The following is a 17500-nucleotide window of genomic DNA, read 5'->3' as shown; positions in this document are numbered from 1 at the left end:
CACCAAAAAAAAAAAAAAAAAAAAATAGTGGCAAATTTGTCAAAGAGAAGAATTTAATAGACCACTATGCTAAAATTCCCTTGAAGACAATAAGGGAATTCCGGCGGGAGTTGAAATATTTGCCCACGTCCAAGGGTCCTCCTTGACTTCCTCGGTGGCCGCTCCGTGGGTGGACAACTCTTGCCCTTCGGGATTTTAATAAACCAATAGATTTTTTTTTTTTTTATGCAATTGGGTTGTAAAGATTATGGTGACCTTATGATGTTATTGGCTTGTCGGTTTAAAGATGTATGATATACAGTGTATACGTGCGAGAGTATTCATACGCAGATAGGTACGTGTATTCACACACACACACACACACACACATATATATATATATATGTGTGTGTGTGTGTGTGTGTGTGTATAGAGTTATATACATGCACGTGTATGCATACATATACAGGTGCACGCATTTATGCATGCACACATCTACCTATCTATTAATTCATCTATCTATCTATCAATATATGTATGTATGGAGAGAGAGAGAGAGAGAGAGAGAGAGAGAGAGAGAGAGAGAGAGAGAGAGAGATACACACAAACACACACACTATATGTATATATATTTATGTATATTATATATATATATATATATATATATGTATATTATATATATATATATATATATATATATATATATATATATATATATATATAAATATATATATATATATGTATATATATACATATATATACATATATCAAAACATGTTTGAAAGACCTAGAAACTATTTAAAGTAAAGATTCAATGTTGTCATATAACACTATTTAAAAGGATAATTCAGCCAATAATTCCAGATCTTCATTCGAGCTATGTACTGAATATGGGACAATGTCCCAAGCTTAATAACACTAAGTTTAAAGGTTTGAAGGCCGCTCATGAATGGCAGAGGCAAGGAACAGTAACATTTCCCTATCAATCAAGACAATAGCCTAAAGGCTGACCATATATACATATGATCAGCGCCCAAGCCCCCTCTCCATCAAGCTAGGCCTAATAAGGGCCTGGCAATGGCTGCTGCTCACTCAGCAGATAGACCTATAGGCTCCTCCAAACCCCTCATCCTTTGCTCATAAAGATAGTGAGGCTGCAGCGACCAAAGAAACTAAGTTTGATCGGGACTCGAACCCCAGTCTGGCGATCACTATAGTCCATTTCTTTTAGTGAGGCATATTTACACCGATTCGCAGCGGTGCTGTTTTAGCTCGGAAAAGTTTCCTGATCGCTGATTGGTTGGACAAGATAATTCTAACCAATCAGCGACCAAGAAACTTTTCCGAGCTGAAAGGGCACCGTTGCGAGTCGGTGCAAATGTGACTCGCTAAAAGAAATGGACTATAGTCAGGGATGTTACCACATCAGCCACCACTTGTTTATCCCCCTCCCCAATGCTGATGTTATACACAAATCCAATGAATAATTTTTCCTGTGCACTAAAGGGTAAGTGTCTGACTATATAAATATTCATACACTGGTGAAGGGAGTACCTCGAGATGTACACTCGGAAACCACTCTCTCCTACAAATTGCCTAACCATCGGGTTATAGTTAGGAAAGGGGGAAGGGGGGGGGGAGGGTTGTATCTGTGTGTGTGCATATCTATCTAAATATTTAAATGTTTTTGACATCTCGGGTAAACTAATTGAAAATAATAGTAAATCTTTAATTAGAAAACAATGAATGTAGTTTAATCAAACTCCGAATGGACTGATCTTCGTAAATAAGCAAGCGTATATGACTGTATACGATTTCATTTAATTCAATAGTTTGTGAATTAATTAGCTCTAGAGGAGCTTCTCCGCGTAGTTATAAGACATTATGTTCATTTCCTTAAATCACCTTCGTATTCTCTCTCTCTCTCTCTCTCTCTCTCTCTCTCTCTCTCTCTCTCTCTCTCTCTCTCTATACATATCTCTCTCTCTCTTATACATATATATCTTATACAACAACAGCAACATATGTGGCCATTTCTAGTCACCTATAAGACAATGGCCTAAGACATGTCTGTAATGGCCTCTGTTTGGCCAGTTTTCATCACTGCGCTGGCCAGTGTGGATTAATGATGGTTGGAGACTTTTGTGTGATTGCTCACAGCAAACCAACCTAGTATGGGTGTCCTTGACAAATACAGCTTTGCCGATTATATCTATCTCTCTCTCTCTCTCTCTCTCTCTCTCTCTCTCTCTCTCTCTATATATATATACATATATATATATATATATATATATATATATATATATATATATGTATATATATATGTATATATATATGTATATATATATATATATATATATATATATATATATATATATATGTGTGTGTGTGTGTGTATGTGTTTGTGTGTGTGTATTATAAACTTATATATATGTGAACTAAGATTTTCTATTATTTACACTATTTAAAAGCTTTAGCTAGATCTCCTAAAATATTCACAGGCTTATACTTGAGGTATGAATAAATGAAATCTTATACATATATAATTTGTAACAAGAATTAATAAACTTTTATGTATTTCTACGAAGCAAAAATGGAATTTAACATACTTATGAATTTCTCTATTTCTTAAAATGTTTTTGTTGTTTAAGGAAGTGCCTTTCATCAGGAAAATATTTACAACTGCTCTGATGGTAATATTTTTGCATAAAGAAACAATCTATAAATGTTGCAATGAGCACATTTATTTTTGCAGGAAAAATCCTTTGCGAATGTGCTGATGGGTATGTTTTCTCATTAAGCAGTCATTTGCAAATATTACGATGTGGATTTATATGCATCAGGAAAAAAGTTTGCAAAAAAAAAAAGAATTAAAAAAAAAAAAATCATTATTATTTTTCAATGTATGTTGGAGACAGCAAAAAAAGATTGCAATAATGAAGGAAGTGGTACCAAGTGTTGCTTTTAGCTTGAGAAACGATTATTACACTTCTGTCATAGTTGTTTGAATATTCGTAAAAATACTATAGAATACTATAAAAATTTTCAAAATACTTTCATCCGCCTCTAATCATTAAAAACAAGAAAGCGGTTTTGAATTTTTTTTTTTTTTTTTTTACAGAATTTTTTTTTCTGAAACTCATCGTATTTATTATCTGATGACAACTAAAAAAAACGTACTGTATATGTCAGAATTTGGCGATGGAAGATGAGTGTATAATGGCATATATATATATATATATATATATATATATATATATATATATATATATATATATACTTACACATACATGTTATATATACGCACACATATATTGTACATATATAAATATAGACAAATACACAAACACAAACATATAAATACAACATGTATGTATGTATGTATATATATATATATATATATATATATATATATATATATATATATATATATATATATATATCTATGTATATATATATATATATATATATATATATATATATATATATATATATATATCTCTCTCTCTCTATATATATATATATATATATATATATATATATATATAAATTCAGTACATCAAGAATTACCAGGTATTTATTATGCATACATCTACATGATTATATGTTTACTAATCATTTAAAATTTTCGCCAGTCTTATCACCTAAGTAAATGAGATCTGATACTAATCATTAAATGCAGTTTCACAAGAGAGAGAGAGAGAGAGAGAGAGAGAGAGAGAGAGAGAGAGAGAGAGAGAGAGAGAGAGAGAGAGAGAGAGAGAGAGAGTTGGTCAATTAAAAACCTGAACAACCTTTTGTTCTCCTTTGGTAAAAATCTTTCATTTAATTTTCCCTTAATCATCATTACAGCTTCAATCACTTCTAGGTCATTTTTGGTACCCATCAGTGAAAGTCATTCATTGGTCATAACAGGACTAATCAATCAAACTCGTAATTAGGCAATTAGCGTTTTAATGTCTCTTTGGCCAGGGGAATACGTCAATTCTAATAGTCAGGCCTTCTCCATCACGAGGCTCAATACTACACTGTATTCTAGAAGTTTTATTCCAGCTATGACCAAATTGTGGAATGATCTTCCTAATCGGGTAGTTGAATCGGTAGAACTTCAAAAGTTCAAAGTTGCCGCAAATGTTTTTATGTTGAACAGGCTGACGTAAGTCGTTTTATAGTCTATATATGAAATATCTGTTTTGTTGTTGTTACTGTTTTTAAAATATTTTATTTTAATTGTTCATTATTTCTCATATCAGTTATTTATTTCCTTATTTCCTTTCCTCACTGAGCTATTTTTCCATGTTGGAGCCATTATTCATATACATATACATAAATACACAAATAAACATACAACCACACAAACACACACACACACACACACACACATATATATATATATATATATATGATGTATATATAATTATATATATGGTCAGTTTCTAGGGCATTGTCCTGCTCGATAGGGCAATGTCACTTTCCCTTGCCATTCATGAGCTACCTTTAAACCTTTAAATGAATGCTATTCATAATTATTCAAATTGTAGAATTTATTAATAAACGGCCACGAAAATATATACCACTGCCATTAGTTCATTATGCCACAAATTCTGCCCATTACCGGGAATTTCAGCCTATGGCCACACACAATAAGGTTTGTCCACTACCATGAGTTTAAGTTGTGAATTTCACCCTATGGCCACACACAATAAGGTCTGTCCACTGCCATAAGTTTAAGTTGGGAATTTCAGCCTATGGCCACACACAATAAGGTCTGTCCACTGCCATAAGTTTAAGTTGGGAATTTCAGCCTATGGCCACACACAATAAGGTCTGTCCACTGCCATAAGTTTAAGTTGGGAATTTCAGCCTATGGCCACACACAATAAGGTCTGTCCACTGCCATAAGTTTAAGTTGGGAATTTCACCCTATGGCCACACACAATAAGGTCTGTCCACTACCATGAGTTTAAGTTGGGAATTTCACCCTATGGCCACACACAATAAGGTCTGTCCACTGCCATAAGTTTAAGTTGGGAATTTCAGCCTATGGCCACACACAATAAGGTCTGTCCACTGCCATAAGTTTAAGTTGGGAATTTCAGCCTATGGCCACACACAATAAGGTCTGTCCACTGCCATAAGTTTAAGTTGGGAATTTCAGCCTATGGCCACACACAATAAGGTTTGTCCACTACCATGAGTTTAAGTTGTGAATTTCACCCTATGGCCACACACAATAAGGTCTGTCCACTGCCATAAGTTTAAGTTGGGAATTTCAGCCTATGGCCACACACAATAAGGTTTGTCCACTGCCATAAGTTTAAGTTGGGAATTTCAGCCTATGGCCACACACAATAAGGTCTGTCCACTGCCATAAGTTTAAGTTGGGAATTTCACCCTATGGCCACACACAATAAGGTCTGTCCACTGTCATGAGTTTAAGTTGGGAATTTCAGCCTATGGCCACACACAATAAGGTTTGTCCACTACCATGAGTTTAAGTTGTGAATTTCACCCTATGGCCACACACAATAAGGTCTGTCCACTGCCATAAGTTTAAGTTGGGAATTTCAGCCTATGGCCACACACAATAAGGTCTGTCCACTGCCATAAGTTTAAGTTGGGAATTTCAGCCTATGGCCACACACAATAAGGTCTGTCCACTGCCATAAGTTTAAGTTGGGAATTTCACCCTATGGCCACACACAATAAGGTCTGTCCACTGCCATAAGTTTAAGTTGGGAATTCTGCCATGAGTTTAAGTTGTGAATTTCACCCTATGGCCACACACAATAAGGTCTGTCCACTGCCATGAGTTTAAGTTGGGAATTTCAGCCTATGGCCACACACAGTAAGGTGTCTGTCCACTGCCATGAGTTCAAGTTGGGAATTTCAGCCTATGGCCACACACAGTAAGGTGTCTGTCCACTGCCATGAGTTCAAGTTGGGAATTTCAGCCTATGGCCACACACAGTAAGGTGTCTGTCCACTGCCATGAGTTCAAGTTGGGAATTTCAGCCTATGGCCACACACAGTAAGGTGTCTGTCCACTGCCATGAGTTCAAGTTGGGAATTTCAGCCTATGGCCACACACAGTAAGGTGTCTGTCCACTGCCATGAGTTCAAGTTGGGAATTTCAGCCTATGGCCACACACAGTAAGGTGTCTGTCCACTGCCATGAGTTCAAGTTGGGAATTTCAGCCTATGGCCACACACAGTAAGGTGTCTGTCCACTGCCATGAGTTCAAGTTGGGAATTTCAGCCTATGGCCACACACAGTAAGGTGTCTGTCCACTGCCATGAGTTCAAGTTGGGAATTTCACCCTATGGCCACACACAATAAGGTCTGTCCACTGCCATAAGTTTAAGGCCACACACAATAAGGTCTGTCCACTGCCATACGTTTAAGTTGGGAATTTCAGCCTATGGCCACACACAATAAGGTTTGTCCACTGCCATAAGTTTAAGTTGTTACCATAATTTCAGCTATTACCATAAGTTCTTTCCATTGCCATAGATTTTTTAGCATTACCATGAATTCATCTATTACCATGATTCACTTTCAATATCTGATCTTGCTTTAATCTACGTGAAGAAATCGGGTAAATGTTTTTTAAATCCCCTACAGTAAAAAACATAAGTATAATACATAAACATAATACGTAAAATATTAAGTTCATTTTATATTAATAATGGAAAGTGGAAAAATAATAAAATTAAATTTTTGAAAGTCCTCTCCTTTATACTATTGAATATTATTTTCTTTCGTAAATCTTAATCTTGAAAGTACATGATGAATGATATATAAGTATTATTATTATTATTATTATTATTATTATTATTATTATTATTATTATTATTATTATTACAAACTAAGCTATAACCATAATTTGAAGAAGCAAGATGCTATAAGCACAAGGGTTCCAACTGGGAAAATAGCCCAATGAGGAAAGGAAACCAGGAAATAAAAATACAAGAGAAGTAATAAACAAACCAAATATACAAAGAATATTAAAAACATTAAATTAAGATTTTTCATATATAGGCTATAAAGACTTCAAAAAACCTGAGAGAGAGAGAGAGAGAGAGAGAGAGAGAGAGAGAGAGAGAGAGAGAGAGAGAGAGACAGAGAGAGAGAGAGAGAGAATGTTAGCGAGTCGTTGAATTTATTGCTAGAAAATCATAGAGTTGAGAGAGAGAGAGAGAGAGAGAGAGAGAGAGAGAGAGAGAGAGAGAGAGAGAGACAACGATGCTCTAAAATGAATGGTAGCGATTTAGCTGAATATATTTTTCTAGAAAATCATAGAGTAGAGAGAGAGAGAGAGAGAGAGAGAGAGAGAGAGAGAGAGAGAGAGACAGAGAGAGAGAGAATGATGCTCTAAAATAAATGTTAGCGAGTCGTTGAAATTATTTTGCTAGAAAATCATAATAAAGTTGAGAGAGAGAGAGAGAGAGAGAGAGAGAGAGAGAGAGAGAGAGAGAACGATTAGTTGAATATATTTCACTAGAAAATCATAAAGTTAATGGATGCAGAAAACTTATTTGTAATCAACGCTCCCACCAATGTAGCCATAAAAATCAATTAACATATATATGTAAGTTTATGAGTTGACACGCATCATTACATTCATGGAGATTGCTATTAGGATTTTGAATAACTCTACAGAATCAATTACGAGAGAAAACGCATGTTTAAAAAGTAGGACTTGGTTTTAAAAAGGTCCCATTGTAGCTGAAAGTTTACAATGGCAAATGGGAGGTTTATCACTTAAAAGGTTTGAAGGTCACTCATGAATGGCAGAGGTAAGAGACAGGACAATGTTGTAGAGACTGACCATATATTATCATTATCATTTTTTTTATCATAATTTTTATCATAATTTTTATCATTATTTTTATTTTCATTTTTTTTTTATTATTATTATTATTATTATTATTATTATTATTATTATTATTATTATTTTATTATGATTATTATTATTATTATTATTATTATTATTATTATTATTATTATTATTATTATTATCTAAGCTACAACCCTAGTTGGAAAAAACTGTATGCCATAAGCCCAAAGGCTCCAACCGGGAAAAATAACCCAGTGAGGAAATGAAATAAGGAAATAAACTATAAGAGAAGTAATAATTAAAATAAAATATCTTAAGAACAGTAACAACATTAAAACAGATCTTTCCCATAAAAAAAGTATAAAAAGACATATGTCAGCTTGTTCATCATAAAAAACATTTGATACATGTTTGAACTTTTGAAGTTCTACCGATTCAACTACCCGATTAGTGGGGCGAATTAGTTTTAAACATTTAGCGAGAGAGAGAGAGAGAGAGAGAGAGAGAGAGAGAGAGAGAGAGCGCTTACCATGGCGTGCTGCAAGTGTGAGTGAGAGTGAGATAGCGCACTCCTAGGTCCCGGAGTGACCTGAGGACTCCCAGAGAATTTTGGATGGCGTGACCTCCCTCCACCCCTATGAGGCTGGCGATACGACCCTTCTCGAAGGCCTCCTCCACTTCTGCCGAGGTAAAAAAGAATTACATTAATATAATCAATTAAATAAAATAATTATAATTTACATAATCATGTGGATGAGATTGTGGTGAGGGGTAGATGGAGATGGTTTGGGCATGCTCTTCGCACTTCCCAAGAGAGGTCAGTTTACCAGACATTTAATTGGGCTTTAGAAGGCAAAGAATTATATTAATATAATTAATATAATAAAATCAATATAATTTGTATAATCAATCATGTGGATGAGATCACGGTGAGGGGTAGATGGAGATGGTTTGGGCATGCTCTTCGCATTCCCCAAGAGAGATTAGTTCACCGAACATTTAATTGGGCTCTAGAAGGCAAAGAATTGTATTTATATAATTAATATGATAGAATTAATATAATTTGTATAATCAATCATGTGGATGAGATCACGGTGAGGGGTAGATAGAGATGGTTTGGGCATGCTCTTTGCACTCCCCGAGAGAGATTAGCTCACCAAACTTTAAACTGGGCTCCACAAGGCGCTACAACAAGAGCTGGATGAACCAGGCCTACATGGCTGAGAACTATAAAGCGTGAAGTAGGAGATGACGAATGGAGAAGTATCTATTTAAAATTTCAAATAGAGACGACTGGCGAAATCTAACCGAGGACCTTTGTGTCAATAGGCGTAGGAGGAGATGATAATGATGATGATGATATAATCAATATAAATAATTTCAGGAAAGGAAGATAACTCTTGGATGATATGATGTAATTATAAGAAATTTTGAGTAATTATGTTTTTTAACTATTTCTCCAACTTTACCGGGAAGAAAAGAATTGTATTAATATAATTAATATAATTGATATAATCAATGTAAATAATTTCAGGAAAGGAAGATAACTCTTGGATTATATAATGTAATGTTAATTATGAGTAATTATGTTTTATTTTAACAGTTATTATGGCTGGCGTAAAATATTCATGGAATAATTGTCTTTTTTTTTTTAATATCTACAATCTTAAAGATTTGCAGTAAAAACTGTAAAAATCTGGGAATAAATGTTGCCAAACATTGACTATTTCAAAAGCGGATATATTGACGTAAAGGAGTGATATTACGGTCACCAACCCGTAAAAGATAATTAAGTAGGGTCAAAATTACGGTCGCCTGTATTTTACTGAAATATGGAAAGGGCAGTATATTGTTCACGGAGAATTCCGATTAAAATTACGGTTTTCTTAAGTGTAAGAATTTATTTCGATATTTATGGGACCCGAAACTGAAAACGTTCCTTATCTTCTATTGATTGATTGATTGATTTGAGGTCTTCTAGCATCCTGACATCTAAGGTCATTGAATTCTTTCGATATTTATGGGACCCGAAACTGAAAACGTTCCTTATCTTCTATCTATTGATTGATTGATTTGAGGTCTTCTAGCATCCTGACATCTAAGGTCATTGAATTCTTTCGATATTTATGGGACACGGAACTGAAAACCTTCCTTATTTTCTATTGATTGATTTATTTGAGGTTTTCTAACATCCTGACATCTAAGGTCATTGAATTCTTTCGATGTTTATGGGACACGAAACTAGAAACGTTCCTCATCTTCTATTGAATGATTGATTTGAAGTCTTCTAGCATCCTGACATCTAAGGTCATTGAATTCTTTCGATATTTATGGGACCCGAAACTGAAAACGTTCCTTATCTTCTATCTATTGATTGATTGATTTGAGGTCTTCTAACATCCTGACATCTAAGGTCATTGAATTCTTTCGATATTTATGGGACCCGAAACTGAAAACGTTCCTTATCTTCTATCTATTGATTGATTGATTTGAGGTCTTCTAACATCCTGACATCTAAGGTCATTGAATTCTTTCGATATTTATGGGACACGGAACTGAAAACCTTCCTTATCTTCTATTGATTGATTTATTTGAGGTTTTCTAACATCCTGACATCTAAGGTCATTGAATTCTTTCGATGTTTATGGGACACGAAACTAGAAACGTTCCTCATCTTCTATTGAATGATTGATTTGAAGTCTTCTAGCATCCTGACATCTAAGGTAATTGAATTCTTTCGATATTTATGGGACACGAAACTAGAAACGTTCCTCATCTTCTATTGAATGATTGATTTGAAGTCTTCTAGCATCCTGACATCTAAGGTCATTGAATTCTTTCGATATTTATGGGACACGAAACTAGAAACGTTCCTCATCTTCTATTGAATGATTGATTTGAAGTCTTCTAGCATCCTGACATCTAAGGTCATTGAATTCTTTCGATATTTATGGGACACGAAACTAGAAACGTTCCTCATCTTCTATTGAATGATTGATTTGAAGTCTTCTAGCATCCTGACATCTAAGGTCATTGAATTCTTTCGATATTTATGGGACACGAAACTAGAAACGTTCCTCATCTTCTATTGAATAACTGATTTGAAGTCTTCTAGCATCCTGACATCTAAGGTCATTGAATTCTTTCGATATTTATGGGACACGAAACTAGAAACGTTCCTCATCTTCTATTGAAAGATTGATTTGAAGTCTTCTAGCATCCTGACATCTAAGGTCATTGAATTCTTTCGATATTTATGGGACACGGAACTGAAAACCTTCCTTATCTTCTATTGATTGATTTATTTGAGGTTTTCTAACATCCTGACATCTAAGGTCATTGAATTCTTTCGATGTTTATGGGACACGAAACTAGAAACGTTCCTCATCTTCTATTGAATGATTGATTTGAAGTCTTCTAGCATCCTGACATCTAAGGTCATTGAATTCTTTCGATATTTATGGGACCCGAAACTGAAAACGTTCCTTATCTTCTATCTATTGATTGATTGATTTGAAGTCTTCTAGCATCCTGACATCTAAGGTCATTGAATTCTTTCGATATTTATGGGACACGAAACTAGAAACGTTCCTCATCTTCTATTGAATGATTGATTTGAAGTCTTCTAGCATCCTGACATCTAAGGTCATTGAATTCTTTCGATATTTATGGGACACGAAACTAGAAACGTTCCTCATCTTCTATTGAATGATTGATTTGAAGTCTTCTAGCATCCTGACATCTAAGGTCATTGAATTCTTTCGATATTTATGGGACACGAAACTAGAAACGTTCCTCATCTTCTATTGAATAACTGATTTGAAGTCTTCTAGCATCCTGACATCTAAGGTCATTGAATTCTTTCGATATTTATGGGACACGAAACTAGAAACGTTCCTTATCTTCTATTGATTGATTGATTTGAAGTCTTCTAGCATCCTGACATCTAAGGTCATTGAATTCTTTCGATATTTATGGGACACGAAACTGAAAACGTTCCTTATCTTCTGTCTATTGATTGATTGACTGATTTAAGGTCTTCCAGCATCCTGACATCTAAGGTCATTGAATTCTTTCGATATTTATGGGACACTAAACTGAAAACGTTCCTTATCTTCTATCTATTGATTGATTGATTGATTTGAGGTCTTCTAGCATCCTGACATCTAAGGTCATTGACGCCGTATCTGCTATTGAAATCTTGAATTAATTTAATCATTCATTTCTCTAAATCAGCAAAAGATATACCATCCCAACACCTCTGAATCATCTTCACTATTCGAACCACTATTGAAGTTTTAAAAGCCGCTCATGACTGACAGATGTGATAGTGACATTGCCTTATCAAGCAGGAGAATGCTCTAGAGATTGACCATATATACATATGATGAGCGTCTAAGCTCCTTTCCACCCAAACCAGGACCAAGGAGGACCAGGCAACGGCTGCTGATGACTCGGCATTGAGACCTGTAGGCTCCCCCAAAGCCCCCAACCTTAGCTCATAAGGATGCCGATGTTGCAGCGACCAAAGGCACTAACGAGTTTGAGCGGGAATCGATCCCCAGTCTGGCGATGACAAGTCAGGGACGTTACCACATCGGTCACCACAACGAAGGATACGAACGCAAGGAAACCACGAATAAGCGAACTCTTCTTCATCTAAAGTGATTCGTTCAACCAAAGATTCGAATATTCACATTGGTTCGCGAATCGGGTTGATTTCGCATTTGGCAAACAAGGCCACGAGAATCTCTTTTTCATCCCAGCATCAATATTTATTCTATCCCTTTCGACTGGGAACTTTGGCAGGGTAAATATGTTCGCCAGTTGAAAGAGTAAACAGGAAAATTAGATCTTAAGTAGGGAAATGGCGTTTAAAGAATAATTACTGGAGGAATTTGAGGTGGTTTCTTTTACGGGTTGAGAAATGAACAATGTCTAAGGTAAAATGTACTTTCTTAGGATTAAAGGTTTGAATGTGCTTTCTAAGGTTCGAAGGTCGCCCGTGAATGGCAGAGGCAAGGGATAATGACAATGCTTCAGGAGGGCAATGCCCTAGAAGATGACCATATATACATGATCAGCGCCCAAGTCCCCTATTCACCTTAGCTAGGACCAGGGAGGGCCAGAAAATACCCCATACACTGACCACATATACATGTGATCAGCGTTCAATCCCCTAGGATCAGGAATAGCCAGACAATGCCGTAGGCACTGACCATATATACATATGATCAACATCCAAGCCCCCTTTCCCCCTAACTAGGACCGAGGAAGGCCATGCAATGGCTGCTGATGACTCAGCAAGTAGACCTATAGGCTCCCCCAAAACCCCCATCCTTAGCCCACAAGGATGGTTAGGTTGCAGACACCACAAGAGGCTTAAAGGTGGCACACGAATGGTAGAGGCAAGGGAGAGTGATAATCCCCTAGCAGGACAATGTACTAAAGACTGACCATATATATATATATATATATACATATATATATATATATATATATACATATACATATATATATATATATATACATATACATATATATATATACATATATATATATATATATATATACATATACATATATATATATACATATATATATATATATATACATATATATATATATATATACATATATATATATATATACATATACATATATTTATGTATATATATATATATATACATATATATATATATACATATATATATGTATATATATACATGTATATATACACACACACACACACACACACACACACACACATATATATATATATATATATATGATCGGGGCCCAAGCCGTTCACCACCCAAGGAAGAGGCAGGGATGACTTAGCAGGCAGACCTATAAGTTCCAACAAAGGTATTTTGGCATAAGAAAAATCTAATTTTTTGGGGGTGAAATAGCCATGTCGATCCGATGGAAGCTCCTCTAGGCAGCTTTCTACTCGAGATATTTCTTGAGGGTGATATACCAGAGAATTTTACCTGTAGGGGTGTCACAGGGTTCTAACCCCTGGAGTTGAATATCCCGAGAGATATCGCAACAGGGACGTGTTAAAAACAACCACGGTTATCCTTCTCAGAATAGAGTCAACCTTGTCTGGAAGGATATGGGATAGGTAGACCTATAGGTTCCAGCAAACACATTTTTCTTAGCTCATTTTGAACGGTGTTCCATGGTATACCAAGAGTCAATTCAGCAAACATCATACAATATATTCATGCATATATTGTCATAATATTTCCAGATATCTTTCGTAATATGTTTTAGGTGTTTAATGCAAGATCTTCTCTATTATGTATCGTTTGGTGTAACTTAGGCATGTATAAAAAATTGAAAGGAGGAAAGCAAATCGAATCTAACTAATAAATCAAAAAGAAATTTCTCACGAGGAAAAAAGCTACGTTTGAAAGCAGTTCTCCCGAAAGCAACTTTAAGACATCGCCTGCAAAACTGGAACAGAGAGAGAGAGAGAGAGAGAGAGAGAGAGAGAGAGAGAGAATATGGCACGATGGTATTTAAGAGCGCGTGGGCCGTCTACGTCAAACCACGAAGCCTATACTTGTACCGATCTCGTATCCACGTCGACAATGGCTCTCTCTAAGGACGTGATGGTCAGGTCCATTTGGGAGAGGTAATTGCCTATCACCGCGTGTCTTCTGTGCCCTTTGAGACACTTGCCTTGGAAGAGACACACTCAAAAAAAGGTGTCTTGGAAACCTTACCTGAGGCGAGGCGATGAATAGATTTTAATTACAATTTTTTTCTCCTACCGTCCTTGTTATTTTATCTCCATGAATGGTCAGCATTGCAAGCCTGCTGCCCCTCCCCAATACACCTGGGTGCCCCCAGCAACCCTGGCTCTTCCCTCTAACATCTCTATTCATTCAGAGAAAAATCAATCTTATGAAAAGCGTCCTATAATTAAGTAATCAGGAAACCCTAAAAAAAAAGAAAAAAAAATATTACGAATAAACCAAGTCTTTCATTAAAAGGACGGATAAGAATTGACAGATGAAAGAATAACAGGAAAGAAAAAGAGATTGACATAAGTGAAAACATAAAAGAATTTAGAAAAACTTTTGTAAAGGATTGATTGGTTTTAAGTAAAAGTCAATCACATGAACGGGACTTCGATCCATGTCGATTAGCGAGGAAATAATTCCAATTGAATTGATTAAATTGACTTCCCTTTAGACTAGATAGTTCGATTTAAGCATTTTTTAGCACAAGAAAAATGTCAAGTTTTTACCTCAGCCAACGAAGGTGGAAGGAGGTTATGTTTTACCAACTGTTTGTTTGTTTGTGTTTGTGTAATTTGCGCATTTGTTTGTGTATGTGTTTGTTTATGAACAGCTTCCTGGTCACAAATTCAATTGTAGAGTAATGAAGCTTCCAGGAATTAACTTATGTAGAAAGCTGGGAATGATTGAATTTTGGAAGGTCAATGTCAAAGGTCAAAGTCACGGTCAAGCAAAATGTCCAATTTACGCAATCAGCCATAAATTTGGACATCGTTGTCACAGAGACTTCAAACTTGGTTCATATTTGAGTGTATGAAAATCAACGCCAATTAATACATGTTAAGGTCGAATGACAAGGTCAATTCGAAGGTCAAGTCAAGGTCAAGTCCAATGTCAAGGTCAAGTAAAAGGTCAAATTCCTGTCATCAACCATTCGGCCACAATGTTAATCGTAAAGCAATGATACTAGCAGGGATTTTAAACTGTTATGTGAATAGCTGAAAATAATTAAATTCTGGAAGGTCAAAGATCAAGGTCACAGATTAGCAAAACATCCAAATTCAGTCCAAAAGGTTGGAAAATAAGCTGCCCTGGTGGAGGTTTGCGCTCTACTGAGTGTCCCTATTTTGTTACAGTTATCGAGGGCGGGCTGTTATTATTATTATTATTATTATTACTACTAGCCAAGCTACAACCCTAGTTGGAAAAGCAAGATGCTATAAGCCCAAGGGCTCCAACAGGGAAAAATAGCCCAGTGAGGAAAGGAAATAATGAAATAAATAAATGATGAGAATAAATTAACAATATATCATTCTAAAAACAGTAACAGCGTCAAAACAGATATGTTCTATATAAACTATTAACAATATCAAAAACTGATATGTCATATATAAACAATAAAAAGACTCATGTCAGCCTGGTCAACATAAAAACATTTGCTCCTACTTTGAACTTTTAAGATATATTGGAGTGGTTCCCAAACTTTTTTTTTTCTGTCATTTCCCTCCTGCACCCAGTTCAACCATCCAGACTTCCCCCCTTCATGTGTATGAGGGAAAGAGTAGTTAACACACACTTCAGACTATTTACCAATTCTCCCCTTGAACATTATGACAGTGAGAACTGATATGGTCTTGAGGGTACACTCGGGCACACCCTTCTATCTATTTTCTCTTCCTCTTGTTTCGTTAAAGTTTTTATAGTTTATATAGGAAATATTTATGTTAATGTTACTATTCTTAAAATATTTTATTTTTCCTAGTTTCCTTTCCTCACTGGGCTATATTCCCTGTTGGGGCCCCTGGGCTTATAGTATCCTGCTTTTCCATCTAGGGTTGTAGCTTAGCAAATTGCCGCAAGTGCTATCAGGACATTTCCGCTTGGTTTAGTAGGTAGCGTAATTATTTCCCCCCCTGGAAGCTTCAAATTCCCCCCCCCCCCAGGGGGAAATTTCCCCCAGTTTGGGAACCACTGAACTATGTGATAACCTACCTTATATTTTTATACAGGTTACCTAAGGCCGACCAAGGGAATGGCCCGTGCCAACGAGAACTGTTGACTATAATCTACAGCAAGCAAGCAAACAAGCAGCAAGCAAGCAAGCAAGCAAGCAGCAAGCAGCAAGCAAGCAAGCAAGCAAGCATGCAGCAAGCAAACATACAGCAAGCAAGCAAGCAAGCAAGCAGCAAGAAAGCAAGCAGCAAGCAAGCAAACAAGCAAGCAAGCAAGCAGCAAGCAAGCAAACAAGCAAGCAAGCAAGCAAGCAAGCAACTACTGGACTAAAGGTATGTCATACTTTAGTCCATTTCTTTTAGCGATGCATATTTGCACCGACTCGCAGCGGTGCCCTTTTAGCTCGGAAAAGTTTCCGGATCGCTGATTGGTTGGACGAGATAATTCCAACCAATCAGCGATCCGGAAACTTTTCCGAGCTAAAAGGGCACCGCTGCAAGTCGGTGCAAATCTGCATCGCTAAAAGAAATGGACTATAGTGCCTGATTGCCACTATATAACTGAAGTTAGATCACATAGGTGATACTTATACGAACAGCAAAGGAAAGGCAGCAGGTGAACTACAAAAAATGCAGTCGAAACTAATTACCGCCGCCACGGAAGTTTGTACCGCATGTGTTTCATTCACTGTCATGCTATGGCTTTTGTTATCCCTCGCTCTCTCCATCAGAGATAATAGAAAAAACATTTTAAGCTTGCCATCGCATGTTTTATATTTCTTGCTTTTTTGCGGCATTGCTGCCCTCAACCGTTTGTATATAAGCATGTTATATTTTTCAATGAACCTATTTTACCGCTCAACATTCCATTTTATAACTCAACATCCAATTTTAGTATGCAATATTAGGACTGCATCCCATTTTACCGTTCAACATTCCATTTTAGTAAGCAATGTTAGCTCTACATTCCATTTTA

General features: G+C 36.0%; 1 protein-coding gene across 1 annotated transcript in view; it reads right to left on the bottom strand.

Annotated features, from left to right (window-relative positions):
• Positions 1-17500, bottom strand: part of LOC137659676 (uncharacterized) — a 283127-nt gene that overhangs the window by 52559 nt on the left and 213068 nt on the right. Inside the window, 1 exon segment of the mRNA XM_068394501.1 lies at positions 8350-8500. Within this exon segment, the coding sequence (XP_068250602.1) occupies positions 8350-8500 (151 nt within the window).

This window comes from Palaemon carinicauda, chromosome 20 (assembly GCF_036898095.1).
Source record: "Palaemon carinicauda isolate YSFRI2023 chromosome 20, ASM3689809v2, whole genome shotgun sequence".
NCBI lineage: Eukaryota > Metazoa > Arthropoda > Malacostraca > Decapoda > Palaemonidae > Palaemon > Palaemon carinicauda.
The sequence above is the reverse complement of the archived record's forward strand: the minus strand, read 5'-3'. Positions and strand labels throughout refer to the sequence as shown.